Below are 25,112 nucleotides of genomic sequence, written 5' to 3' on the forward strand. Positions count from 1 at the left end.
AGGAATCCTATATTACTGTTTGGGAATCTTTCGGAATAAATTCATCTCTTACAAGTTTAGAGGATTATATTGGATCGTTAGATCTCATAATTTAAAAATAATTGGATAAATGGGAATACCCAACTTCAGCTACTTACTACTTAGCTCTCATCTTTAATTTCTTTTTCTTGGCTATTTTAACGCCATTTGTATATTAAATTAAAAAATGTGTAATATATTTGTTTTTTTCATAAAATGAAGACTCGTGGTTTGAAGGTTACTTTTAACGATGAGGGTCGCCTTACCACTTTCAAACCTTCCGATCCATTTGAGTATGAGAAAACAAAAGTGAGAAAAGTCTACGGTACAAAAATTACACAGGCTTTACTAGCCTCTTTACATGATATTAACTCAAAGATCGCCACTTCAAATACAGTAAACCTTGACACTCCTAATTTAGCCTGTGTTAACTCTGAACATACCGATGTTCAGGATGATCCAAAACCACAAAATTTACAAACCGACAAATCACATCTTATAGATGAGAATTATGTGAAAATCATATCTGATAAGATATGCGACTCTTGTTATGATATGTACTCGCACTGTAATCGGACTTTTAAGCGTAAGATATTTGAAATTTGTTCTAACATAAAACGTGAGAGTAATTCTGAGCTTCGTGAGAAGATTCTGACTAGGAAAATGTCAATTTCTCAACTGCTAACCACTGAAACTGTGGAACTTGCCCCTGAGGATGTTCGTGAGAAACGCCGCCAAGATATCGAAAAACACTATATAAGGAACGTTATAATCAAGGATTCAGACACTATTATACCTAACTCTCAAAATTTTTTACCAGATGATTCACTTTCCATTGACTCTTCTATTAATAAAAAACCTGTTTCGCCAGTTACTTCTCAAAGAATTGAAATCAATAGTTTAAGTAAATTAGGCACTGAAAATGCAGATCTATCTAAGGACGAAAATCCTGACATAATGGCAAGTTTGAATAAGATAAGTGAGCTGTACACCATGAACAAGAAGACTAGAATCATAGAAGACGATGACATAAAGTTATTGATTCCACCAAAATCTGACTTTTACAAGTTTGAAAACGTCTATGAGAGGATTTCTAAACGTTTAAACTCGCTTCCAACTAATTTATCCAGGCCATTTTGGGACCCATTCAACACTGCAACGAAGCGTGTTGAGCTTTTAATGGAAAGATCTTCAATTTTGAAAAACACCTTCCAATAATATACTCTTTATTTATACAAATTAATTAATTAATTAATTTATATATTTAATTTATTTATATAATTAATTAATTAATATATTTAATTTATTAGTTTTAATGTACTTTTCATAGGTTATAACTAACTATCTTTACATACACTTATCAACTTCTAAACATTTATATGATTTTATATATTTTATTGGTACACATTCGTTTTAACATGGATAATATTGTAAGGGTGTTAGGATTAGGTGGAAAGGATCTAACAAATCGAGACGTCTCGGTGTATACAATTTCCTCGGATTTTAACAGAAAAATATTTAGCTATATTTTTGAAAAGAAAGCGTTTAATTGTTGTTTTAAAATTTTAGTTTTAAAAATTTAACTGAAGTACATTTGAGGGGCTTGTGAAACATTTTGAGGGGGAAATTGTAAGATTTCTGGATTCCTGAAGTTTGAGAGAGTGATGAACGAAATAAGCAGCGACGATGAAATAGAACTGACGTCGTCTTTGAATCCGGACGGACCTTCGTTGGGAGTCTCCAGGAAAGATTTGAGTGAAATAGTGGAGAAGCTGGAGGAGATAAATAAGTTTGATAATAAAGTACAAAGCACTGTAAACACTCTGGAAGATTGCATAACAAACTCTACACTAAGCATCTATGACCTTATAGAGAATAATAATAAAATACTAGAGAAAAAAGAGGATAGTCTTAACACCACATCCACCAATAACACCGTTACTTTGGAAAGTAAGGAGAAAAAACTCACAATTGGCATATCCTACGGCGACATAAAGCTGAACATCGACAATGTAAATGTAAAAATAAAATCGCACAAAAAAGAGAAAACTACCACTGAAGCGAACTCATCTATTGCAGATGATTTGCACAACGGTTTCGCTGCTGTTACTAAGTATCAAATGATTTTATTAATATTATTAGTGGTGTTAAATGTATTCCGCAAGTAGTCTTTTTAATCTTTTTCCTTTATTCATGTCATATATGCTTATAAATTCTACCACAAAGCTGAAGGTTACATGGGTTACGACATGGTTGTACAGGTTCAGGGACTTGTAGAACAGGTATGAGTCTATTCCGTTGTAACTTCTGGCGTTGTTACAGAGCAATTCCAACGACTCCTTCAAGTGAAACACTGATGTGTATCTGTTTTCTTTACTTTTATTCATGATATCCAATAGGCATATTGGATTTTGTATTTTTTCATAATAATCTGACAAATATTGCTTATTTGGCAACTCATTAAATTCCACATAATTTTTTCCTTCGACTACTCCTTCGACTATTTCAAATATTACTGTATTTAATATACTCAATTTCTTCTCGTTTTTATTCACTACTAGCTTTAGCACTTCCTTATCTACTAGTGTCTCCACTTCTTTACTTTTTTTCCTTCCAACCTGTGTATAATCCTTTGAGGTGCTTTCATTCGTTATGTTCTTCAGGCACTCCACTGGATAATTAATGTTCAGGTTCGTGATTATATGGTTTATATTCACTTCATTATTAATTGCATTAATGTAGTTCTTAGAGCACTGTACCGTCACTTCTGCGCTATACACATTATAGTCGTTATATATATTCAGCCAAATTTCATTTTCTATTGACAGTTTTCTCTTTTCATCTTCTAAATTCATTATTAAATTATTAAATTATTTTAAAGATGTTTAATTATTTTAAAGATGTTTAATTGTTTTAAGGCTTTTATTTAATTATTTAATTGGGTTGAGAAAGATTTACTTCAATTTAAGAATTAAATCATATAATTCCTAAAAATTACCTGATATATGTAATTTTTTATTTGATGTTAGTGATTTGTACAGAAATGGTGGAAGCACTCTCTGCTTTATAAGGGTGAGCGGGTTCAGAATGAAATTTCTATAACTCACCAAGTCAAACACCTTGGTATCACCTTCGTTACGCTTTAATACGTTATTTAAGAGTGGGACAGTGTCAATTATGTGATCGTTATGATCCACATCATCACTTCTCTCCTTATTTTCTTCATGATTTTCATTTTCTACATGCTTACTAGATTTTTCAGATTCATTAATTGATTCTGTGGGTTCATTTTGGGAAACGTCAGTTTCTCCTTTGGTTGTACTGTTGAGTGAATTAATGTTATACTTAAATCTATATATGTTATCTTCAATTGTGTTTGGCGTGATTAGTCTCAGCGTTATAACTTGATTTTTCTGGCCTATTCTATGTACTCTCGACTGCGCTTGCAAATCATTTTGTGGATTCCAGTCCGAGTCGTATATGATCACCGTGTCTGCACTCTGCAAATTGATACCTAATCAGTTATTATTTGGAATTGGAGAATTTTATCATATATTTTGATATTACCTAGTGAACCAGCTTTTGTTGATAAAATGAACACAAAATACTGGCTGTCTGGTTCATTAAATAGATTTATTCTCTCAAGTCTCTTTTCACTGCTCAAGTTTCCATCCAATCTCAAATACTTATAACTTCTGTAATTCAAATATACCTAAAGATTTTTGTTTCCCAATCTTAATTTTGTTTATTCATTCTTAATATTTAACAAGTATAACTAAATATCATTTTGGTTACTTCCAAAATATCTAAAAGTGACGTCATTTGGCTGAAAATCAGCACTCGGTGGTTTACGTAATACAGGCGAGACAGTATCATGTCCAGTATACACATCTTTCCGCTACTGTTAATGATCAAATCATTACCTGAACATAAATTAAAACAAAATCACACCAAACTTCAAGCTTTTATGTATACTTACAGGGTATAAAGTTGTTGTTAACGTACAGAAACGGGTGATTACAGATCTTCCTTAGCTGTAAGAACTTGTTTTGCGTATCTTTCATGTGGAAGAACTCATATAGCCTTGTCTGTATTCCACTCATTGGACAGCTTATTATGTATTCATAACTGCTTGGCAGTTCATCCAGTACATCATTCTTCATCCTCTTCAAAACGTACGGTTTTAACAACTAATCAATTTATTAATTATTTTCCGCTATCTACTCATTCATACCTTGTTGAAATAGCTTTGATTAATCAGCATATTATTATTAATAGACAACTGCGGCTTAACGAAATTCAGGAGCAACCTCACTTCATTAATATTGTTTTGTAACAGTGTTCCTATAGTTTTATGACCAATTTAATGCAAATTTAACTATATACAACCACTTAAATATAACTTTGAAGTACCTGTCAATAACAATCTGCGTTTTGATATGAATAGGTTATTTAATATTTTAAACAATTTTGAATTTTCGCTCTTGAATTTGTGGACCTCGTCTATGATCAGGTATTCCCAGCATATTTTCTTCAGAAAGTTCTTGTCTCTCAGCACGAACGTTTCGCTAGTCAGCAGCACGTCAAAATTTAGTTTATTCCCGGTGTACCACTTCGTTCTCAAATTTTTTCGAAGCTCTCTACATTCAAGTTAGTGCTAATACTAAATACGTTCTATTGTTATCAGGATTTTTATAACTAAATATATCATCCATTATAAACATAAAGATTATGTAAATACTAACTTTGACCCTTCATAAACGCATAATTTAAATGATGGATACCACAACTCGAACTCTGATTTCCAGTTACTATGCAACGTTGACAATGGCGCAATTATTATGTGATTACCACTTATTCCCTGGAAATAATTAGTATTAATTATACAGTAAAATATAAAATAGCTATATCATTGTTCTTTTAAAGGGTTTACCTTATTTTCTTTAAGGTATATCAGCAATGCTATCGTTTGTATTGTTTTTCCTAGTCCCATTTCGTCCGCCAGGATCCCGTTTAGTTTATTATTGTACAGAGATACCAGCCAGTCTAGGCCGTATAGTTGATAGTTTCTCAACTTTCCAATTAATGCGTTTGGGATATTATTAAATATGTTTTCCTTTATTATATATTCCACTGTTTCTACTTCCGGTAACTGTTGTTCTTGCTTATTGGTTTCTTCCTCCAAAACTTCTTTTCTCTCTCCAACTCCAACATTATTATCCTCAGGCGCGCTAGACTCATTCGGCTCCTGCTCCGACTCTGTATATTTGTTTACATATTTATTTGACAGTATTATTAGTTTTCTTTTCATCTTGAAGTTGTCTTTATAGAACTGGTTACTAGTTTTAACATGATCCAAGAAGTACTTTCTGTTTACCGTGTTACCTGTACTAGTTAGCGATTCCGTCTTTGTGATGTGTGTCGATGACCCTGAATTTCCCTCACTAAACGAGCCTCGAATTTGGGCATTTTGGCGCTTGTACAATGGGTTTATTAGCTTAGTCAGGCTCAGTATCGATCTAACGTTCTTTTGCAGCAGGAGCAGGTTTATTTTCTTCTCCAGCTTCAATATTTCTATCAGCAATTTGTTAAAATCATATGTGTATTCTTCATTCTCTGTGTTGTTTGTGCCACTTTCGCTACATGTTGTTTCGTTACTCGTTTGGATATCATTTTTTACATTCCTTGTGTGATTGTTAGTTAAATCTGTCGAGTTATTTTTGTTTGTTTCACTTGCATTATCGCTATTATTATGGGCACTCACTTTAAACGTTGTCAAAAGGTTCTTAAGTCCTATATCCTTAAACAACTGCTCGAATTTATGGATGATTTGTTTATTATTGCTATTGCTATATTGTATTATATGTTGTGTCATCGTTTTAACATTTGTGATTGCTCCTAGGAAGAACGAGAGTTTGTTTTGCTCCAGGTTATCTTTGTAGTCTATCCAGAAATGACCTGGCCCCCAAAATTGATTTTTTCTGTGGAAAACATTACCCACGTCGGCGATTCGGGCGCTTTCATTGTTTTTCGTCAGGTTTTCGTTATCATCCACTGCTACCTTGTCTGCGCTCCGGTCGTTACTTGGATATTTATAATCAGATGTGCACTTGGGGTTACATCTTGACAAAAGCGCTTTAGGTATCTTCTTACATTTTGTTATATATTTAGTGTATGCTTCAATTTGGCTCAGTAATGTTTTATATTGTGAAGGCGTGAATGGATTCTGTCCTTTCCCTGACAAATTGTTCCATTCTCCTTGGTTATCTCCTCTAATTGCTCTCAGTCTGTTTAAAGAGCACAATAATCGGTGATATCTTACATCTTGTTGGTCTACTCCTGAATTACTCAATTTATACAGGCTATATACTACATCATTGTAATTATTAAAATCCATCTATCAGTTTCGGCTTGAAATTATAAACATTAAACTCATGAATTATGCATTCCAATCGGTTTTAAAAAATTAAAATATACAAAATGGAAAAATACATTCTACATCATTTTTGTCTGTTCTACACATTACACTACACTGGGAATCCTCACTATGTATGGATAAAAGTTGAGAAAAATATTAGGCCGATAGATTACAAATTATATTTTGGGTTACATTGTAGATTTCTTATAGTTCGGGCATTATCGGTATGTCGAACATTTTAACGTTTGGCGCTTTTCCACCGTATCTTTGTTCGATTTGTGACGGCAGTGCTACTTCGAGGAGTTTTTTTGTATTTTTACCTAAAATGTTTGATTCAAGTTATAAATTTACCTGATGAGATAACGATTTTTTCCTGTGTTATTTGTGGGATTACATTTTTGACTATATTCCACAATACCGATATGAGGTATGGAGCGTTGATAACGTACAACTTACTCAGTCTGGCTCTATAGTTCACTGATAGTGACTTCGCAATTTGTTTTAGGAGGCTTGCTGGGATGTTGAACAGGTTCGTTCCGTCCAAGTCAATTATTACTTTCCACTGTTCAATCTGTCCTGGTATCAAGAGTTTTTCTATACACAGTTCTAACATAAAATATATGGTCTTGAGTATATGTTCATGCTGTGATGTTTGCATGTTTCTACATCTTATTATTATTATGGGCCTCATACACTTGTCGCGCCCATGAATATATACGAATCCCTTTGCCTAGGAAATTATTACAATTAATAAAAAACAAGAAATATAAGCGTTGTTAGCCAAAACTATATACTTATGAGAATAACTAGGTTATACTAATATTTATTTTATCTTACAAGGTCAGATTCTATATCTACTCTCTTAATTGGGAGTGTAGATTTGCGCCACTTGAGGTGATTGTACATATCATTTAGAACGTTGGAGTAATTATATGCATTGCTTATTAAATAACGCAGAATGTAGCCGTCATTTCCGAAAACTGTATTTTTAAAGCGCCGGTTGTAGGATTCTACTGCAGAGTTTGACTCCAGTTGGGGTCCATCTAGTCGTTGAGTTGCAAAAATTTTAAAGTTTCTAATATGTTCATTTTCGAATTCCGAAAATTCAACATTACTAAATATAAATCTAACGTTTGTACCGCCCTTTGAAGTCTAAAAAATTGATTAGTCGTAGATATTGTGGTTAAAAAATTTTTCCAAAATAATTGAATGAATGGTTTGAATTCACAATCTTAACAATTTTAATTAATAGTGTATAATATATATAATTAAAAATTACCGATTGAATCACATCTGGAGTTGGTTTAAACTTTTTTACATATTCTGGTATGAATATGGAATCTAATATAGGATCGTCATATTCATGATTTTTTTTTGCTTCCAATAAATCTACAGATGTAACTACCATTTTATAATTATAAATATATATCTAACAAAATAATTACAAATAAATCCAACTGCACCATATTGGTTTATTAAGTTTCGTATCGTGTTATTGTTACATTCAATACATTTTACTTTTATTTAAATTATTTTAACATTTTAAAAGTTTTTTAATTCTGTTTTTCGATTAAATTCCTTATTTAACTATTTCATTACTCAAATATTCACCCATTTACAACTACAATGTTTAATTTTATCTCATAAAACTTATTTAAAAACATTTATATTTATTTAAAACGTATATTTCATTATTAACATATACATTATATAGTCTAACTTTATCACATGTGATTCCACTCATTTTTATTTTTTTTACTGCCATGTTTATTTTAAACTTTACTAATTCGTTATATTTTTATATTTTTATAAATAAAATCATTAAAAATGCATTGATTATTAGTATTCACTCTAATAGTTATACTTTTATTATTTTAGAAAACCCGTTTATATCTGAACCCTTAAATTTTAATTAATGATTCTATTTGTGATTTTTGTGCTTTTTTAATTTTATACTCTATTAAACCAAATATTTGGTACGTCACATGCGGTTTCGTAGTGTAGTGGCTATCACCATGGACTCTGAATCCATTAACCCGGGTTCGAATCCCGGCGAAACCTTTTCGTTAACTATCCTTCCATTATGAATTATAATAATGTTAATAATTACCAATTAAACACTAATTTATCTATACTTGTTTATCATAGCTTATTGAGTTTACACATGTCACAATATTTACACATATGGAATTATACATGTACAAATTAATTTTTACAAGTGATTATAATGTATGAAAATAATTTAATGTGTATAAAGTTAAAATATTAAGATAAATTACAAATATCCATCAGGATACCTCCATCTTTTCATCAATTCTTTGTAACTAAACATTATAAAGTTATATATATTGATATTATTAATGGTTATTTATAATAACTATTTATAATTCTATTAATGAACTTGAAAGGTTTGGGTTTGAGGCCGTTTTGTACTCTACAGGAATTTTCTGCCATTTGTAACCATCCCATTAGCATCCTTCTATTATCCACTCTAATAATAATTAAAATTTGATTAAATGTTAAATATTACTTTGGAGGGAAATTAGATAAAAATTGTGTATAACATTTATTTGTACATAGGTCAGGAATTGATTTATAAAAAACTTCCAAACTTTTTTTCTGTTGTTCAGTAGGGGTTTCGTCAATATAGGCACCAAACATCCACAACTAAAACATCTTAATTAAGAAGGAATGATTACTAGTATCCACTGTGAACTGCAAGGATCGACAGCTTTATTATTATCCACTGCTTCCAAACATTCCTCGAAATTATACTTCTTTGCCATTATTTTATTTTATCCCATTTCTATTTTATGAAATAATAGGGATAATATCAGATAATACATTTTACACATTTCACTCCCCATCGTTTACACATTTTATTTATATTCATCCATGCTTCTTTACAACAGATACTTATTAACCAAATTTGAACCTGATGTGGTAAAAATTAACTTTTCTAAGGGCATTTTGAACCATCTTCTATCAAATTCAATAGGTAATTCTTTCTTTCCCTATTTACTCATTTGATTTCATTTATTTTCTTTACCTAGCCAGTTACATTTCACAAATTACATTATTTTCAGGAAAACCGACCACAAAAGATGAACTAATCCATTATAAACGATCAAGAAAGTTGAATAAACTTTCACCTTTGATATTTAACAGATATAAACCTAAGGTTAAGCTATTGGCCTCAACTTTGAGTTGTGATTCCTTTCCTCGAAATCATATTCCTGAGGTTTTAGTCTTTCTTATTAACTTTTTATTTAGATTTGCATATTTGGTGCCGCGAAGTCTGGCAAATCTAGCCTCTTAAATGCAATTTTAAATAAACCAAATTTATCGAAAACTCAATTCAAGACTAGCAAATTACACTTCTTTAAAGTACATTTTTAAATTTAATTTAAAGTCAATTTCTAATCCATAATTTAGGTTGGAGGAAGTAATGGTATTGTGATGTTGGTTGATATGCCAAACTGTATTAAACATAACAAACCTGAAGAAAATTTAAAAAATGAAAAGATATTGGAAATTTGTTTAAATTACTTAAAATACCGACAAAACCTGTTACTAACTATTATAATCATCGACTCGTAAGACATTTCATTTTAATTTTTCCTTTAGTTTAAAGGGGATCACCAGTGAGGACCTTCACCTGATCAATTTTTGCAACCACAACCGGCTAAATTTCTTAGTTGTATTAAACAAGTCTGACTTATTCAAACCCGTAGAACTAACTAAGAAAATACAAACAATGGAAAATCAGTTAATCTCGTTTAAATACAAGATAAATAACATTATCCCTGTATCTTCAACGAAACTTCAAAATATTAACCAATTACACCAAATTTTGACAGATTTCATCAATAACACCAAGACAAATACCGATTCTGAAATTACCACTCCCAGAGAACCTAATCTCCACAAAAACACGATTATTAACACTCCTACCAAAAACTTGTTGGATAAAGTAAATTCGGTTGAAAACAACTTGGTTACGAGTAAGGAAGTTGATGGAATTCCTAATGAAATGTGTATTAGTCCCGAAGTCAAACCCACCATCATACCTCATAACGACAACTTATTCATTAAATTGAACGTAAGTATTAACCATTTGGTCAAAGTCCCTGATGATTCCATTTCCACTACCAATAATTTGGTGACTTCTGCCAATGCTTCAACAACCAGTGAAGTGGAAGAAATGAAGTCATTATTTGATGCAAAATGTATGAATTGTTTAAACACTAAGTATAAAGTGAATAAATTAAAGCTAAACACGAGTTATAAGAAAGTTTTTAAGTTATACAGGTCCAAGCAACTTTAAATTTCTAACAACCACAACTAATATTATTTTAATGTATAGTATATAAACTATATTATTATATACATTCAGGAATAATATTATGATGAAATCAGGTAAAAGCCAATTGTTAAAAGCAATGTTGAAAAGATTATGGCATAAAAAGCTGTGATTTTAGAGGTCGTTTTTAGAGAATCGAGGAATACTGTGTTGGTGGTGAAGGAAGTAAAAATTAAAGGCCTCAAAATAGCTGAGTAAACAACCAAAACAAAAAATATAAAATATACTAAAAGAAATAATTTACACTTTAAAACAAATTTCATTAAAATTTTAATAACAGGAATCGGCACAACCGCACATTACTTGTTATAAATTATTTGTTGTGAAAACTACAACTTGACATAACACACAATGGTATCTATTCATAGAAAATCCAATGGAAGGCTGGTTAACAAGTTGTTATCGTACTATACTCTCTTCGCTCAATAAAGGGAATTCGAAACAACAAAGTTTAATTCTATTTATTTATCTTCTCTACTTGTTTATTTCCTGTTTATTACAAATCTCTTTATTTACTTTTTAATTAAATTCTAGTCAAATGATTAAATAATTAAGTGTGTTTATATTTCTTTATAGATATGTTGTTGTTGACTGAACTCAACGACACCTTCCCAGACTTGATGCTCGAAGCTTATGAGTTAATAGCTGGAGATAAGGTGACGAAGTATCAGCTGTTTTTAGACTCTACATCAGAAGAAGCGGGGAAAAATCCAAATCAAAACACTCCACATTTTTACGTCGTTTATGATAAACACAGGCCTTACTATGCAATTAATGGGTTTTGCAATTGTAAGATAATCAATCTGCAAAATTTCTAATTATTGTTTAGGCCCCAAATTTAGAGATCAAGTTTTGATTAAAGATAAAGAATTTACGGTATCCTAATAAAAATTATTATTTACTAATGAACATTATTCTTCAGTGTGTTCATGAAATCGCTACTTATATTTTAAACTACTGTGATCCCAATTTAGATGAATTTATCAATAAGGTTTTCCAAAAGACTGTTTATCTCTCAGATTTAGAATATCACAAAAAATTAAAACAAATGACTAAATTTTAAGAATTTCAAGCTAGTTCACTTCCTTTATTATTATAAAGTATATTTTTCCTTTCTAAATTGTTATTTTTCAAACCTCTTGATTTATGTTAGTTTTGCTCTCCTATTAAACTTATTTAAAATTACTGTTTAATTACCGAGGATTAAATATAACATAGGCACATAATGTTTGATTTAAAAAATTAAAATAGGTTTCGCCGGGATTCGAACCCGGGTTAGTGGATTCAAAGTCCACGGTGATAGCCACTACACTACGAAACCTTCTCACTGACCTTAATTTTTATGTTCAAATGTATAATATTGTTAAAAATCAATATATTTAGCTTTAAATAATTTTACAAAAATTTGAAAGTTGATAAGAAAATCTAATTAATAAATTGGTTGAGTTGTGGTGTGGAATGGATTCCACAACAGTAATTTCAAAAATTTACCCTGTCGAGTAGAGAAGATTCAAGATTCTACCGAAAATCTTTACACATTTTAATTTTATACTTTTTATCAGTAAACTCAGGCATAAATACAATAAGTTATGGGTTGCGTAAAATTTTAACTTGAGGAAAATGGGAGATGCAAATCATGAATACTCTGCAGGCATCTCCCACATTAATTAGTCCGCCTTTTAATTTAAAAATAACAAACAAATTAACGAAACATCTAAAATAAATAGTAATAAAGTAGATCTCAAGTTATTGTAAAATATACTTAACGAAATAAAAATGAAGCTAATCAGTATCATTGTTTTATTATCTACAGTGTTGGTAAAGGTAAATTGTGGAGGAGCTCACTTAAATCCTAACGTATTCAAGGGCGTTTGTACTGAATTGACGGCCAGACTACAAGTATTGATGTCGAACGCTGAAACTCAGGTAGGTAAAATGGTTATGAACGAGGATTTTATGAATAGTTTATCATTGTTTAAAGAAAAGCTTGGAGATTGTGTTACGGCATGTGAATCAATTGAGAATGTTTTACTACCACCAGGATTAGAAAACGAAATATTTATAGAGGAAGCAAAGTTAAGGGTACATGGATTAACAACCAAAATTGATTTTGAAATAAACGATAAAAAAATTTACAATTTTATTGATAAGGGGTTTGAAGCTGTTGTTGAGTTAGTTGGAATTACAAAACATTTACTAATAACATATATTGCTTCTGGAGATTTTTCAACGATTGAAGGATATTACAGAGCATTTATTCCAAAACAAGATGGATTTAAAATGAATATGACAATTATATCGTTTTCTATTCCCTTAATTCTTGTAATGTCAAATGCTTTATTAGGATAGGTTTAAATTGAAATTAATATTGTATAATTAGAAAGTAAAATACAAATTACATTTACATGATATTAAAAATAAGTATTATTTATTCAATAATAAAAAAGATATATACTTATTATAACAGTTTTGGGGTTCATGTACTTAACAAAGTTGGGTTGTGGATTGATAATCTATGAAAGTTACCTACACATTTCTCTGGGCCTTCAACTTTTGAATTTAACTTATTTTATATAGTTACTACAGAATGTGAGAGCTTCAGAGAGTGATTATAAACCGAGAACTACGTAGATTCTACGTAGCCAGAAATCTATGACTAAGGAAAACAGAGGCGATTGATGATTATACGGGGCCTATGTACGATAAAGAAGATGACAAAAGAACCTAATACTTGGGGAGATCAAGGGGTCTTTTTAAAGGCTAGGATATGCAAAAAGGTCAGGGAGACGCAATGCAATACCTTAATGGACTTGTTGGTACTCTACGGGATCTCGTATACAAATAAGTACAGATCACTAAATATATTTACCATTTACACTTATTTGATTTAGAATTTAATACAAAATGAAATACACTCCAGTTGTTCTAGCTTTATTAACCATGGGCTTGGTAAAAGCCGCAGGTGAATTGAAGGTCGAAAAGTCCGAAGGTGACTACCTCGAATGGAAAAAGGTAGCAGAGAAGGCAAAGGCCGTTGCCAATGACAAGAAAAAGAGATACGAAGAAATTGTAGCAAAGTTAACTGCGGACGAAAAGAAACTTCCTGAGGCTGAAGTTGCAAAGCTCACTGCTGGGATCAAATCGGTCACCGATGAGGTCGACAAAATTACAGCTCTCGAATCAAAGGAATACAAGAAAGACGCTGATTCCAAGGCAAAGGCAGCACTAGGAGAAAAGACTGGAAAATTGGCAGTTGTTTTGGCCGAAAAGGTCATTGAATTAGAAGGTATCACCAAGAAGGCAGACCTCGTAGTCCAAAAGGAATTAGTCAAAACCCACGGCCACATCAAAATTCTTGATTTCTTGAGATCAAAGGTCGAGGCCTTAGAGAAGGATGGATTTTTAACCTCTTCCCTCCTTTCAGCTTTGGCTCTTTCAGCTTTGGCTGTAGGTGCAACCTTTAATTAGATCATCTAATTTATTCACAACACCATATACATTACTATTAGTTCTATGAAATATATGTTAAAAACGAATATTTAACTAGCTGAGGAGAGGATAATTTAAATGATATATTCAATGTGTAATGTCGTATATGTAATCCCCATAGCCATAAGAGTTATTCACCCTTTAACATATTTTAAGTTTTGTTTATATATATTATTCCATCTGAAAATCTATCGCATAATACATATAAATGGATTTCCCATTCTGTTAATGGTTGATAATAGATGGAGCATCATTTATTAATACTAAATGATTCAAACGAATCACATTTATGTAGATTTTTGCTGAAAACATTGGAACCTTCTTTTCCTTTAGTTGTATTATATGGACCAAAAGTCCCTGATAAATTGTCAGATTTGTACATAGAATCCTCGGAGCTCGAACATTTGAAAGATTCGACAACAGATTCTAATAATTACAAGTACTCAGTTTTATACAAAGAACTCAATAAATCAAATTCATTAACACATCAAGGTATTTTATTTAACACTAAATCCTAATAAAATTAACTGTCGTTATAGAATTTGAAGAATTGTATAATAACTTAGTAAAGTATCTAAAAACGGTACTATTTAGACCAGTTTTACTATTATTTAAAAAGTCAAACAACTTCTTACCTAACGTGCTCTTTAATTTCAAACCAATTTTACTTTATTTGTCTCCGCTATATAACCTCCACAAGGTTGATGGCCAGAAAAAACAATACAGAGAAGACAAGAATCTGCTGTATTGGTACCTTGAATTTGATTATAATTTAAACAATATTGGGACTAACAACAGGTTACTGGACCTTTTGGATGAACTAGAAAACACAATAGAAGAATATAATTTGGATAACAAATTTGTTCAATCGATACTATCGTTGCTAAACATGTATTATTATTATTTTATATAATTCAAAATTCATTTGTTTCATTTAAAATAAAACATTTTAGGTATGTCGATAGGATCTTGTTTAGGAACATCTCTTTAACGAAGTACACAAAAGTATTAAAATACTCAAAACAATACTCCACTCTTTTGAACACACATTTGTCGTCGACTGGTACATACACCCATGCAAAAGGTTCTACAACTGAAGCTCAAGAAACGAGTTCCAAGTTTACTGAAAAAGGCGAAGTTGGCCATGAAGAGCTGGATAAATCCAGTGAATCTGCCGATAAACTGAACCTGGTTGATTACAAAAAACTGTTTCTAGAGAATAAAAAACCATACCACCTGGCTAGCGCAATAGCATATACGAACGGCCTACCACACGTAGGCCACGCATACGAAGCAGTGGTTTGCGACGTTATAAGCCGATACTACAGAATGTTTGGAAGGAGAGTCATCTTTTCGACAGGAACAGATGAGCATGGAATAAAGGTTTTAACGACAGCAAAACAGCAAAACAAAACACCAATTGAGGTGTGCAACTATTACTCTAACGAGTTTAAGAAATTTTACAAGAGACTGCTAGTTGAATATGATAGGTTCATAAGAACAACAAGCGAGTCACACATGAAAGCAGCTAAAACGATCTGGAGAACAGTATTTAAGAAAGGAGACATATACTTGGGTGAATACAACGGCTACTATTCCATGAGAGAGGAACGTTTCATCCCTAATACAGAAGCAAAGTTAACAGACTTTAAAGACCCAGTCTCAGGAAAACCATACGACTTAATGTCAGAAAGTAGCTATTTTTTCAAAATGGAGCGTTATCGCACACAGCTAGTTGATTATATTAACACAAACCAGGATTTCATATACCCCAAAAAAGTCAAGAATGAAATTTTAACAAGACTTAAGGATCAGCTGGATGACTTGAGCATCTCTAGAACCTCATTTGATTGGGGAATCGAAGTGCCCTCAACAGACGACATAATCATAACTGAATACGTTAATAACGACGTGAATGTAGGGTACAACCACGAAAATAAACTGTTTAATGAATCTAAATTTTACAATGAAGTGAATAAAGGAGAAGTAGCAAAGAAGGTAAAAGCTCTACATTCAGATGATCAACCAGAATCTGGTGAAACTAAAGTATCTTTAACATCCAATCAAGATCAAACTTCCAGTGAAAAGAAAGTTGATTCTACACATGTTAGTCCTAATACCAAAAAGCAAGAGAATGAAAAGCATGTTATGTATGTTTGGTTTGACGCATTATCATTTTATATGACGTCATCCGGACTAGGTGAGTCTTTAAGCGAAATGATGTATTGGCCTACAGATCTGCAAGTTATTGGGAAGGACATCTCTTGGTTCCAGTCCGTAATACTTGCCACAATGTGTTTCTCAATGGGATTACCACTCACAAGAAAAATCCTCGCACACGGATTTATCCAAGGGTCCGACGGTCGCAAAATGTCAAAGTCCCTGGGTAACGTCCTAAATTTGGACGAGTTACTCCAGGAGGTAGGGGTGGAAAGCTTTAGGTACTATCTTCTAAAGAGCACTGTTATGGGATCAGATGTCAATTTCGACCAGAATCAGCTCAAGGAAATGCACAACTCAGACTTGGCCGACAATGTAGGAAACCTAGTACACAGACTAACAAGCCTCGTCACAAAGTACAATGAAGGTGTTGTGCCGTCATATAAGTCAAAGGTGAAATCACCATTTGATCTCGTCGAGTTCATGAAAGACTGCTCAGACAATGTTCTGAAGTTGGATGTATATAACATATTAATTCTAACTAACATGAAGTTTAAGGACCTGAACAATTACTTGACTGTGACCAGCCCATGGGCTGAAAAGAACCAAGACAAGAGGGATTCAGTTCTACGAGTTCTGCTTGAATGTGTTTACTTTCTGGCACATTTTCTATACCCAGTTCTACCGCAATCAATGGAACACCTCTTCTCCAAGTTGGGAACACCCCAAAAGCAGAACGTTTGGGAACTATCTCTCAACCTCGATAACCTCGAAAAGGACTCCAAGGTTTCAGTCGGGGACATTTTGTACCAAAAGTTCAATTTGCAAGAAAAGCCAAAGGCCTAAAGGCCTAGTCTGCTTTAATGTCGATACTGTATCAATATGTACTATCTAGGGTTGATGATGTATTATCTGAACTGTGTTTACATGTAAAAAAGGTTTTAAAATTTATAGGTCGCAAAATAAATATCTGTTAAATAGATTGCTGGAATTTTTTACGAGGAAAATTTGAGGCAAAAAAACTGAGGAATTTTTGCAATCGGCCTACGAGAAAATTTCAGAGATGAAATTACAATTTATATATTTATAAGAGACCTTTTAAATATATTTAATTAAGTTTAATTTGTGAAACACGAACAAAAGTAACAAAAAAGTTAGATCGATTAAAAACACCAGGAACCGGAATCTAAAATCTTTGCAAGTAATCATGGGTGACTGGGAAGGTGAATCAGATAAAAAACACATGTTTGAAATATATGTAAAACAACTGGAGTTAGAAGTCGAAAGCAAGAAGAATGTCAGATTATCATGGGAATCAGGTAACCTTCCACACATTTAGAAATTTTGATTCAATGATAGTTGAAACTGCATCACTAACATATAAATCAGTACATACGGCTTAATAACACTTAATTTAGGAGAACAAAAGTCAACGACCGACAATGTACTCCTATATCCTGGACTAACAAAACACCGAGTTGATGAAAGATTAGTTATCACTAAACGACTCATCCCAAATGAGAAAAACACTACTAATCTAAAGGTAACATGATTAGTTGATTTACTTATGGATTCTTAGTTACACAGTACCCTAAATCCATTTTTTTTAAATAAACTTTTAACTAATTTTTTAATAGGTTCATGAGGTCGACAAAAAATCCGATATCATTTTATTGGGTCAGAAGGAAATTGATTTGGCCAGTCTCATAAATGTGACCAATCCACTGAAAATCAAACTTACAAATGAAACGGGAAATGCAATAAAGCTATACATCTATGTCACTGTGACTCCGCCATCCGCATCAGCTCAATCGCTCAAATCCTTTTCGCCACAAAGTATTTACTCATTTAAATTTATATGAGTGGCAGAATATTTTTATTTTAGAATTGGAAGAAGATGATTCTTACAAGAAGCAATCATATGAAGAAATGTCAGTGGACTTAGCTTATGACGAAATATCGGTATGGTCCTTAAAACTTAATTAATTTTTAGGATTCAAGCCTCAATGAGCATAAAATTTACGCCAAAATCTCAATGATGTCGGAGAAGCTTGCGAACATCGAGGATGAGATTCTCAAAAAGACCTATAAGTTGAGCAAGCTGAACAAGGAGAACGTAGCTGAAATGACGAAAATCAAAAACAAGCTGGAGAAGGACATAGCCAGGAAGGATGTTCAAATCAAGGTTTTGTTATCTCAGTTGGATGAATTGCACACTGTTCTTTCACTATCGCATCAAAGAGAGTTAGAGTTGACTGAAAAAATACTCTTCAATCCATCCACACAAGAACGTTCAGCCTTAGGAGAAAGTGCCCTATTATCAGAAAAGGGAGGCAACGGTAACTTAGAAGGACTGGGAATGAAAAGGGCTAAAAAGGATGACTTGAACTACACCACTTCATCATCCAGCAAGTCCATTTTGGGTAAGTTTTTTACTTCAACATAGCATGTTTAGATGACATTGAAACCAACATGAAAGATTTGCAACGTTTCAGAAGTGTATGTTTTACAACTCGTAATATTTTTTTATAGGAATTTGAGACTTTGAACGACCCCGGACAGAAGGTAGCCAGGTGCAGGGAGCTAATTGAAAACTTGAACAGATTAAAGAAAACCCCGAAACGCTTGACAACCAAGTCGTCCTTGAACAACAACAGTTTTAACAACCACACTTTTACTAGCAGCTCACACACTTCAAACAACTTCGATTCAAATTATGGAAATCTTTACGGTCTCGATGACCCCCGAACCACGAAGGGCAGCGGCACTTTAAGGCACAAGATACCTGTAGCAAACACGAGCATAAGTAGACATGGGATGGTTCCTTTCGACAACAAGAATTCCAGCATGAAGGTACATTAAAAATTATTAATGGAAATAAATAAATAGTTATACTAGGTCTTTATGTAACATTATTAGGTTATTCATAGTATTTTCAGGTAAATGATCTTAAGGGAAACACTGGCAGAAGTGAGCTCAAGAATAGCAACGCGCTCACTGTACCCAGATTAGTTGAAAGCAGTTCTTTGAGGAGTAAAATTAAGGGAGGAGCTATATTCATACCGAAGAAACAAGAATTCGAAAGTTAGTTTATCAGAATTAAATACCTAAAAATTAGAAATAATAATAAAATAACATTATTTAAAGCATTTAGTTAAGAATCAAATTCAGAATGGATAAATTTTCTTTAGATTCTGGAGACGGCAGAAGTATCAGTGCTCTAGAAAAGGAACTGGCTGAAACTAAGATAAAGTTGGCGGATTCGGAAACAAACAATGATGTGTATTTGAAACAAATACAATCTAGCAAGAAATAATTTAATATTTTGTGAATTTATAATATTTCGCCTAAATATCCAACCTCATAATGTTCTATTAGTATATACACAATGATCTAAACTACATAAATTATTTTAAGGGATGCAGATAAATTAATATGAATTATTGTTGGCCACTCGGTACTGATACTAGTGGAGGTTCAAGGCCATTAAAACTTATGTTAGAATCCAAATCCGAATCGTCTATAATCAGATTGAAGGAAAATCACATCAATCTGATTTTATTAAGAATATGCGACAATCTTGATAAAATCTTAGATTCTCTGAATGAATATGAATTAAAACAACTATACACAGAAATAGGACCAGTTCCTACCACTGCCAATGAGTTTTTTAACTTTTTCTCTTCATTTATCCCATCGATCTCTGATCACGATAGAGCAACACTATTGATTGATAAGTTGAAAAAATATTGTAATAAAGAGCCACAATTTGATCACTTGGACCACATCAGAAAGGACTGGGAGTATATAACTAGGATAACAAATTCAACCAAACTTGAATCGTATTTACCTTTGGTAAAACTAGAAGGTAAGAATTTAGAGCCGTTCCTGAGTCAGTTAGAAAGGACGAATAGCCTTTTTAATGGACAGGAAACTGATTTAAAATTCCACTTCCCCTCCTCTGGTCCAGTTAGATTAAAAAACTTTGTAAAAATCCATCAAGTTGGACAAGGCGCCTATGGAGATGTGTGGTTAGCAGAAGATATCGTAAACAAAAAACCAGTTGCCTTAAAGAAGCTGAAGCTGAATGAGGAGAGGGAGGGATTTCCGAAAAATGCAATTCGTGAGATTTTGTTGCTGAACTCATTAAGACACAAAAACATTGTGAATTTGCTGGGTATTTGTTATTCTAAGGCTTCTAACACCTCAATGTTATCTGAAGGTTTGAACAGTAGTAGAGAAGAAGTAAACGAAGACGAGTACAGACCTAAATTCAACCCCAAGAATACAGATAAATCAAAATCAGGGTATGGGTACAATCAAAGTTATAGCGGTAGGAGTAATTATGAGAAAGGAAGGGACTTTCATAGGTATCACAAGGACGTTAGGAACAAAACAATTAATGTTGACCAGAACAAGAATGACGAGGATAATCAAAAGAACAAGAACAAAGATAAGGATAAGAAAAGTGATAAAGAAAACGTATGGATGGTTTTCGAGTACCTGCCCTTTGATTTAAGCGGGTATATCGAGGCACTTAAAGACCCACGTGAGAAATATGATAAACTCACCAGGCCCTCAGTTTGGTTGAGCATTGGGGAAATAAAGACGATAATGCGTCAACTGTTTCGAGCTTTAAATTATTGTCACAACAACAACGTTCTCCACAGAGATTTAAAAACTGCAAATCTCCTCATGGATCAAGATGGAGTGATAAAACTGGCTGATTTCGGTCTAGCCAGATTCTTGCCTCATGGAAGGGGCCTTTTAACTAATAGGGTTGTTACTCTATGGTATAGATCCCCTGAACTTCTACTCGGAAGTGAAAGTTATGATTTTTCAGTTGATTTATGGAGCGCCGGGTGCATAATGAGTGAGTTGGTTTCAGGAACACACATTTTCGCAGCCGATAAGGAGTTTCTTATTTTAAAATTGATTTGTGAATACTTGGGGTTACCTGACGAGGCAGATTTGAAATATTTGCGCACACTTCCCCTTTGGAACGATAAAAATTCAAACCCTTTGCATCCTGAAAGGATTGGCTCGATTATTACTCGTCACAGGGAATTTGAAAAGATTTTTACTAAGGTTAATCAGCTTGGAAAAGACGGTTGGGATCTGCTTAAAACTCTCTTTTCCTGGTCTCCTTCGACCAGAATCACTGCTAAACAGGCTCTTCTTCACCCCTGGTTTTCAAACGAGCCTCTTCCAAAATTGTTGACAAACCGTCATAACATCAAGGCAGCCCACAACTTCATGACTAAGAATCAACGTAAGCGTGAAAATGCCAAGCCATCTCAGAAAAGGTACGAATATGTAAAATACGCAAACACTGGTGATATAAGAAAGGTTTTAAAGAAACAGCTCTCTTTATCTTTGTAATGTTATTTAGAAGACTGGAATCCCAATTGTTTCGATTTTAAGTTTGGGATAAATTCATTCATTTTGAAAACTGCCCCTTATTCAGTAAAATAAATGTAATATATGATTTCGCTATAAATTTAATTTTTATATTTGTTCAATATATTTTAAGTATTTCATTTTTTAAAGGGTAATTGAAGAGGGGTACGCTGAGGGACCTCCCTTTATTAATGAAAAAATCCAGAACTGCAAAAATTCTAATGATATTCACTAATAAAAATTTATTTCCAATAATTGGACGGAATTCTGGATAAATGTGTAAAGTACGATTACGAATTTCCAGACCAGCACTGTCTATGGGCTGAAGGGTGCAAGAGCAGGTGGACTAAGCGAATATTAATTGTAGTTAAGGGATTTGAATACTCGAAAAGATGGGAAATAGCTGTTGCTTTGGAAGATATGTTAGTCTCCATAATTAGTAATTAACATTCCTATATATGCGGTGATAAAACTCCGAAAAAAATTTTAAATAGATTTATGTGTTAAATTAGTGAACAAAATTAGATTAAACACTAATGAGAATTCTTAGGAGCATTATAAAAGCAAATATCTAAGGATGGAATCTGATGTAATTGACACTTTGGCCTCCTACAAACCTATCTCGGACATTCTAGGACTAGAGGAGGATGATGAGTGCCATATTTACAAGTTTAACAAGGCGTTCCAGAACGGAGATATTGAGAAATTAGTAGAGTTATGCTATTCGACAACTCCAGTAATCTTTTTTGTTATTTATCATAGATAGGTAAATAAATCCATTGATTAACTCTCATAATAATAAAACTGATTAAAATATATAGATTCAAAAATTGGAAAATAAATTACACACTTGGGCTGAAAATCCCAAGACCATTGGAGCCTTATCCGCTACTCAGCTTTCTGTCTACGCCAGTAAAGAAAGTATCTTTATTCAACCATTTCCACTTATTCACAATGATTTGTCTCAATTTATTATTTCAGACGAACCTGAATTTAAGGATGACATACTCGCCGCAAATGGAATTGAGGCACTTGCCGACCTACTTAAAAGTGAAGTGAGTTTCTATTTACACTCTTTTTGTTATCTTTCTCTATAGTTAATATGTAGTATTTTCAAACAGTTTTAATGAAAATTTCAGGAAGATGATCGAGTTCATGCCGCTGTCATTACGTTTTCATTTCTTTCTTCCGGAAGTTGTACACTAACTATAATACAGATAATTCTTCAAATCATCATCAATATTAACAAATAAACATTCAGATTCCAAATGCTGTGAAGAAATGTATGAACAGGATGTTTTCCCCTACTTAATCAAGGGAATGAAGTCTTCTTTGGACCCCTTTAGGGCTGCTTGTGCTCAAACATGCCGTAATATTTATTATCTGGGTATTTATTTTCATTTCCTTAATTTCAAATTAGATATCAAATATCGTAAAGAATTTATGAGACTCGGTGGATTGGTCGCTTTGGTTTCATTGTTAAATTTATCTGACGACTCTGACGAGATGTACTTGACTCAGCTGGAGGCTATATACCATTTGGAAGATTTTTGCATGGTTAGTCTCATGTTTACCAACTTAATTTTCTTATTTCTTTTTAATATAGTTTATATTTTCACAGGATGGAATTGAAGAAATACCTGAACTTGTCGAGTATGTTAAAGCTTCTAACGCCCTTTCTAAACTTCAATCCCTTGAGAAGGTTCATTTCACTTGAATATAACTTTTAACAATTATATAGAGTAAAATAAACGAATTATCGGAGGCTGCCAAATCTCTAGCTGCTCGCTTAATAGATTAGTTTTAATGTTTGTATACCTGTATAGCACATAATATTTATTATACATTGTATAATAGTTGAGTAAATATTGCGCAGTCAGTATATTAGACCAGAAATTGTGTATCTGGGATTGGTGAATGTTTTAATAATGCTTTCGAAAACTCTTTTATTGCTTCACTCCCTCTAACTTCATATTTGTACTGTTTGATTGCAACTAAATTTATGCTTCAGTGAGTTTGGTTCTTACCAATATTGAAAAAGCCTTCGTACAATTGTTTAATGTCTTCTATATACTTTCTTTGTATATTTAATCGGCCATTTAGATTGTTTTGTTGTTCCAGCACCTAAACTTTTTAATAAATTAACTGGGCTTACAAGTTCAAAAAAGTCTTCGAGGACCTTTTTGTTTTCGGGTGTTAAGTTTTCCAACGATTTTTTGGTATTATTTACATGTTCTTCCAAGTTAATATAACTCAGAACTTGGTTTACAATAATGTACGAACAGTCTATATCGGTTTTTGCCAAACTTTGTATCAGTCTCTCCGTCTCGTAAACACTTAGGAATTCCGGAATGCAGACGCAAACAAAGGTTGTTTTGTTCTATTAACACATGTTTAATAATTTTTATATATTAATTTATTCCACCTACCGGATCCTTCATTTGATTCATTATTAGTGTCAAATTGTTCTTGAACCTTTTGATTTTCTGGAATATTTCCTCCTTGGGCAGAGAGTTATTTAACGCTGAAAACAGCTTCATTGCAACTCCGCACAGTGATTCAACCTTCAGGAAACTTTCCAGAAGCTTATCCAATGTGTCAGGCAGGTTCAGGAACTTGAGTGTATGTCCTGTTGGTGCTGTATCGAACACAATTACTGAATACTTCATTGATTGGACTGATCTATTTGGGTTCGCATTAATAAATGATAAATAAAATTTAAGGTAAAAACAAACTGTAAAAGTTCAGAAAAAGACAGGGCCTCGTCAATTCCTGGCAACATTTGGAATAGTTCTGGTATAGTTTGGAGAAACATTTTTGTCTCGTTCAATCCGAAACCCGTATCTGAGACTCTTGTAACGTCCAATTCCTGTAAATTATTTAGAAAATTTTATGAAATTTATGAAAATATTTAGTTAATATTAGATATCTAATGGTTTTATATCATATACCATGGCGTATAAGTTTTCGTATCCGTTAACGAGGGTAGGTGTGTCGGTAAACTTTTGGTTGAATGCATCACTCAGGCTGTGGGCAGGATCCGTTGATAAAAGGAGAACCTACTAAATTTAAAAACTGCTAAACTAACGGATTCTCTTCGTTCTGATAGAATTGACGATAATGAACATGAGATTGTCGTTTTTCCTACACCGCCCTTTCCTCCGACGAAAATCCATTTATAGGACTCTTGTTCAACAAGATTCTTGACATCGTTCCTCAAATTTAATCCATTAACAGATTCCATAGAAGATTCATTCATTTTGT

General features: G+C 32.7%; 13 protein-coding genes across 13 annotated transcripts, besides 6 other annotated features; 9 read left to right on the top strand and 4 right to left on the bottom strand.

The window, feature by feature from the left end:
• Positions 1–234: 234 nt before the first annotated feature.
• TA05285 (uncharacterized protein) lies at positions 235–1,236 on the top strand (the record flags this gene model as incomplete). The annotated part of the gene is made up of 1 exon (XM_949737.1): positions 235–1,236. One exon carries the CDS (start codon positions 235–237, stop codon positions 1,234–1,236), a length of 1,002 nt encoding a protein of 333 aa, XP_954830.1.
• A 446-nt stretch (positions 1,237–1,682) lies between these two features.
• Positions 1,683–2,186, top strand: TA05290 (uncharacterized protein; the record flags this gene model as incomplete). Its single annotated transcript, XM_949738.1, has 1 exon — positions 1,683–2,186. One exon carries the CDS (start codon positions 1,683–1,685, stop codon positions 2,184–2,186), a length of 504 nt encoding a protein of 167 aa, XP_954831.1.
• Positions 2,109–2,177: a sequence feature (1 probable transmembrane helix predicted for TA05290 by TMHMM2.0 at aa 143-165).
• Positions 2,166–6,415, bottom strand: TA05295 (global transcription activator, SNF2 family member, putative; the record flags this gene model as incomplete). The annotated part of the gene is made up of 8 exons (XM_949739.1): positions 2,166–2,863; positions 3,017–3,532; positions 3,586–3,730; positions 3,814–3,941; positions 3,998–4,182; positions 4,422–4,658; positions 4,764–4,879; positions 4,952–6,415. 8 exons carry the CDS (start codon positions 6,413–6,415, stop codon positions 2,166–2,168), a joined length of 3,489 nt encoding a protein of 1,162 aa, XP_954832.1.
• A 225-nt stretch (positions 6,416–6,640) lies between these two features.
• Positions 6,641–7,844, bottom strand: TA05300 (polyphosphoinositol binding protein, putative; the record flags this gene model as incomplete). Its single annotated transcript, XM_949740.1, has 4 exons — positions 6,641–6,756; positions 6,788–7,166; positions 7,274–7,588; positions 7,716–7,844. The coding sequence occupies 4 exons, from the start codon at positions 7,842–7,844 to the stop codon at positions 6,641–6,643; spliced, it is 939 nt and encodes a 312-aa protein (XP_954833.1).
• A 581-nt stretch (positions 7,845–8,425) lies between these two features.
• Positions 8,426–8,497, top strand: a tRNA.
• Positions 8,498–8,800: 303 nt separating this feature from the next.
• Positions 8,801–9,222, bottom strand: TA05305 (uncharacterized protein; the record flags this gene model as incomplete). The annotated part of the gene is made up of 3 exons (XM_949741.1): positions 8,801–8,927; positions 8,967–9,103; positions 9,136–9,222. 3 exons carry the CDS (start codon positions 9,220–9,222, stop codon positions 8,801–8,803), a joined length of 351 nt encoding a protein of 116 aa, XP_954834.1.
• A 109-nt stretch (positions 9,223–9,331) lies between these two features.
• On the top strand, positions 9,332–10,763 carry TA05310 (uncharacterized protein; the record flags this gene model as incomplete). Its single annotated transcript, XM_949742.1, has 5 exons — positions 9,332–9,434; positions 9,523–9,677; positions 9,710–9,823; positions 9,872–10,032; positions 10,064–10,763. The coding sequence occupies 5 exons, from the start codon at positions 9,332–9,334 to the stop codon at positions 10,761–10,763; spliced, it is 1,233 nt and encodes a 410-aa protein (XP_954835.1).
• A 1,285-nt stretch (positions 10,764–12,048) lies between these two features.
• Positions 12,049–12,120, top strand: a tRNA.
• A 455-nt stretch (positions 12,121–12,575) lies between these two features.
• Positions 12,576–12,632: a sequence feature (Signal peptide predicted for TA05315 by SignalP 2.0 HMM (Signal peptide probability 0.992, signal anchor probability 0.000) with cleavage site probability 0.427 between residues 19 and 20).
• TA05315 (uncharacterized protein) lies at positions 12,576–13,148 on the top strand (the record flags this gene model as incomplete). Its single annotated transcript, XM_949743.1, has 1 exon — positions 12,576–13,148. The coding sequence occupies one exon, from the start codon at positions 12,576–12,578 to the stop codon at positions 13,146–13,148; it is 573 nt and encodes a 190-aa protein (XP_954836.1).
• A 555-nt stretch (positions 13,149–13,703) lies between these two features.
• Positions 13,704–13,757: a sequence feature (Signal peptide predicted for TA05320 by SignalP 2.0 HMM (Signal peptide probability 0.994, signal anchor probability 0.000) with cleavage site probability 0.689 between residues 18 and 19).
• TA05320 (uncharacterized protein) lies at positions 13,704–14,267 on the top strand (the record flags this gene model as incomplete). The annotated part of the gene is made up of 1 exon (XM_949744.1): positions 13,704–14,267. One exon carries the CDS (start codon positions 13,704–13,706, stop codon positions 14,265–14,267), a length of 564 nt encoding a protein of 187 aa, XP_954837.1.
• Positions 14,208–14,213: a sequence feature (GPI-Anchor Signal predicted for TA05320 by DGPI v2.04 with cleavage site probability 0.74819994 near 169).
• Positions 14,268–14,530: 263 nt separating the features above from the next.
• On the top strand, positions 14,531–17,294 carry TA05325 (methionyl-tRNA synthetase, putative; the record flags this gene model as incomplete). Its single annotated transcript, XM_949745.1, has 3 exons — positions 14,531–14,780; positions 14,828–15,179; positions 15,242–17,294. 3 exons carry the CDS (start codon positions 14,531–14,533, stop codon positions 17,292–17,294), a joined length of 2,655 nt encoding a protein of 884 aa, XP_954838.1.
• A 361-nt stretch (positions 17,295–17,655) lies between these two features.
• Positions 17,656–19,764, top strand: TA05330 (uncharacterized protein; the record flags this gene model as incomplete). The annotated part of the gene is made up of 9 exons (XM_949746.1): positions 17,656–17,767; positions 17,867–17,991; positions 18,086–18,284; positions 18,334–18,410; positions 18,442–18,871; positions 18,904–18,947; positions 18,981–19,301; positions 19,388–19,532; positions 19,640–19,764. 9 exons carry the CDS (start codon positions 17,656–17,658, stop codon positions 19,762–19,764), a joined length of 1,578 nt encoding a protein of 525 aa, XP_954839.1.
• A 119-nt stretch (positions 19,765–19,883) lies between these two features.
• On the top strand, positions 19,884–21,830 carry TA05335 (protein kinase, putative; the record flags this gene model as incomplete). Its single annotated transcript, XM_949747.1, has 1 exon — positions 19,884–21,830. The coding sequence occupies one exon, from the start codon at positions 19,884–19,886 to the stop codon at positions 21,828–21,830; it is 1,947 nt and encodes a 648-aa protein (XP_954840.1).
• Positions 21,831–22,425: 595 nt separating this feature from the next.
• TA05340 (uncharacterized protein) lies at positions 22,426–23,565 on the top strand (the record flags this gene model as incomplete). The annotated part of the gene is made up of 4 exons (XM_949748.1): positions 22,426–22,584; positions 22,670–22,907; positions 23,110–23,405; positions 23,470–23,565. 4 exons carry the CDS (start codon positions 22,426–22,428, stop codon positions 23,563–23,565), a joined length of 789 nt encoding a protein of 262 aa, XP_954841.1.
• A 290-nt stretch (positions 23,566–23,855) lies between these two features.
• On the bottom strand, positions 23,856–25,107 carry TA05345 (arsenical pump-driving ATPase, putative; the record flags this gene model as incomplete). Its single annotated transcript, XM_949749.1, has 6 exons — positions 23,856–23,972; positions 24,004–24,228; positions 24,278–24,582; positions 24,687–24,717; positions 24,800–24,907; positions 24,937–25,107. The coding sequence occupies 6 exons, from the start codon at positions 25,105–25,107 to the stop codon at positions 23,856–23,858; spliced, it is 957 nt and encodes a 318-aa protein (XP_954842.1).
• Between the last annotated feature and the right edge of the window lie 5 nt (positions 25,108–25,112).

The sequence above is a fragment of the Theileria annulata genome, chromosome 3 (genome assembly GCF_000003225.4).
Source record: "Theileria annulata chromosome 3, complete sequence, *** SEQUENCING IN PROGRESS ***".
NCBI lineage: Eukaryota > Apicomplexa > Aconoidasida > Piroplasmida > Theileriidae > Theileria > Theileria annulata.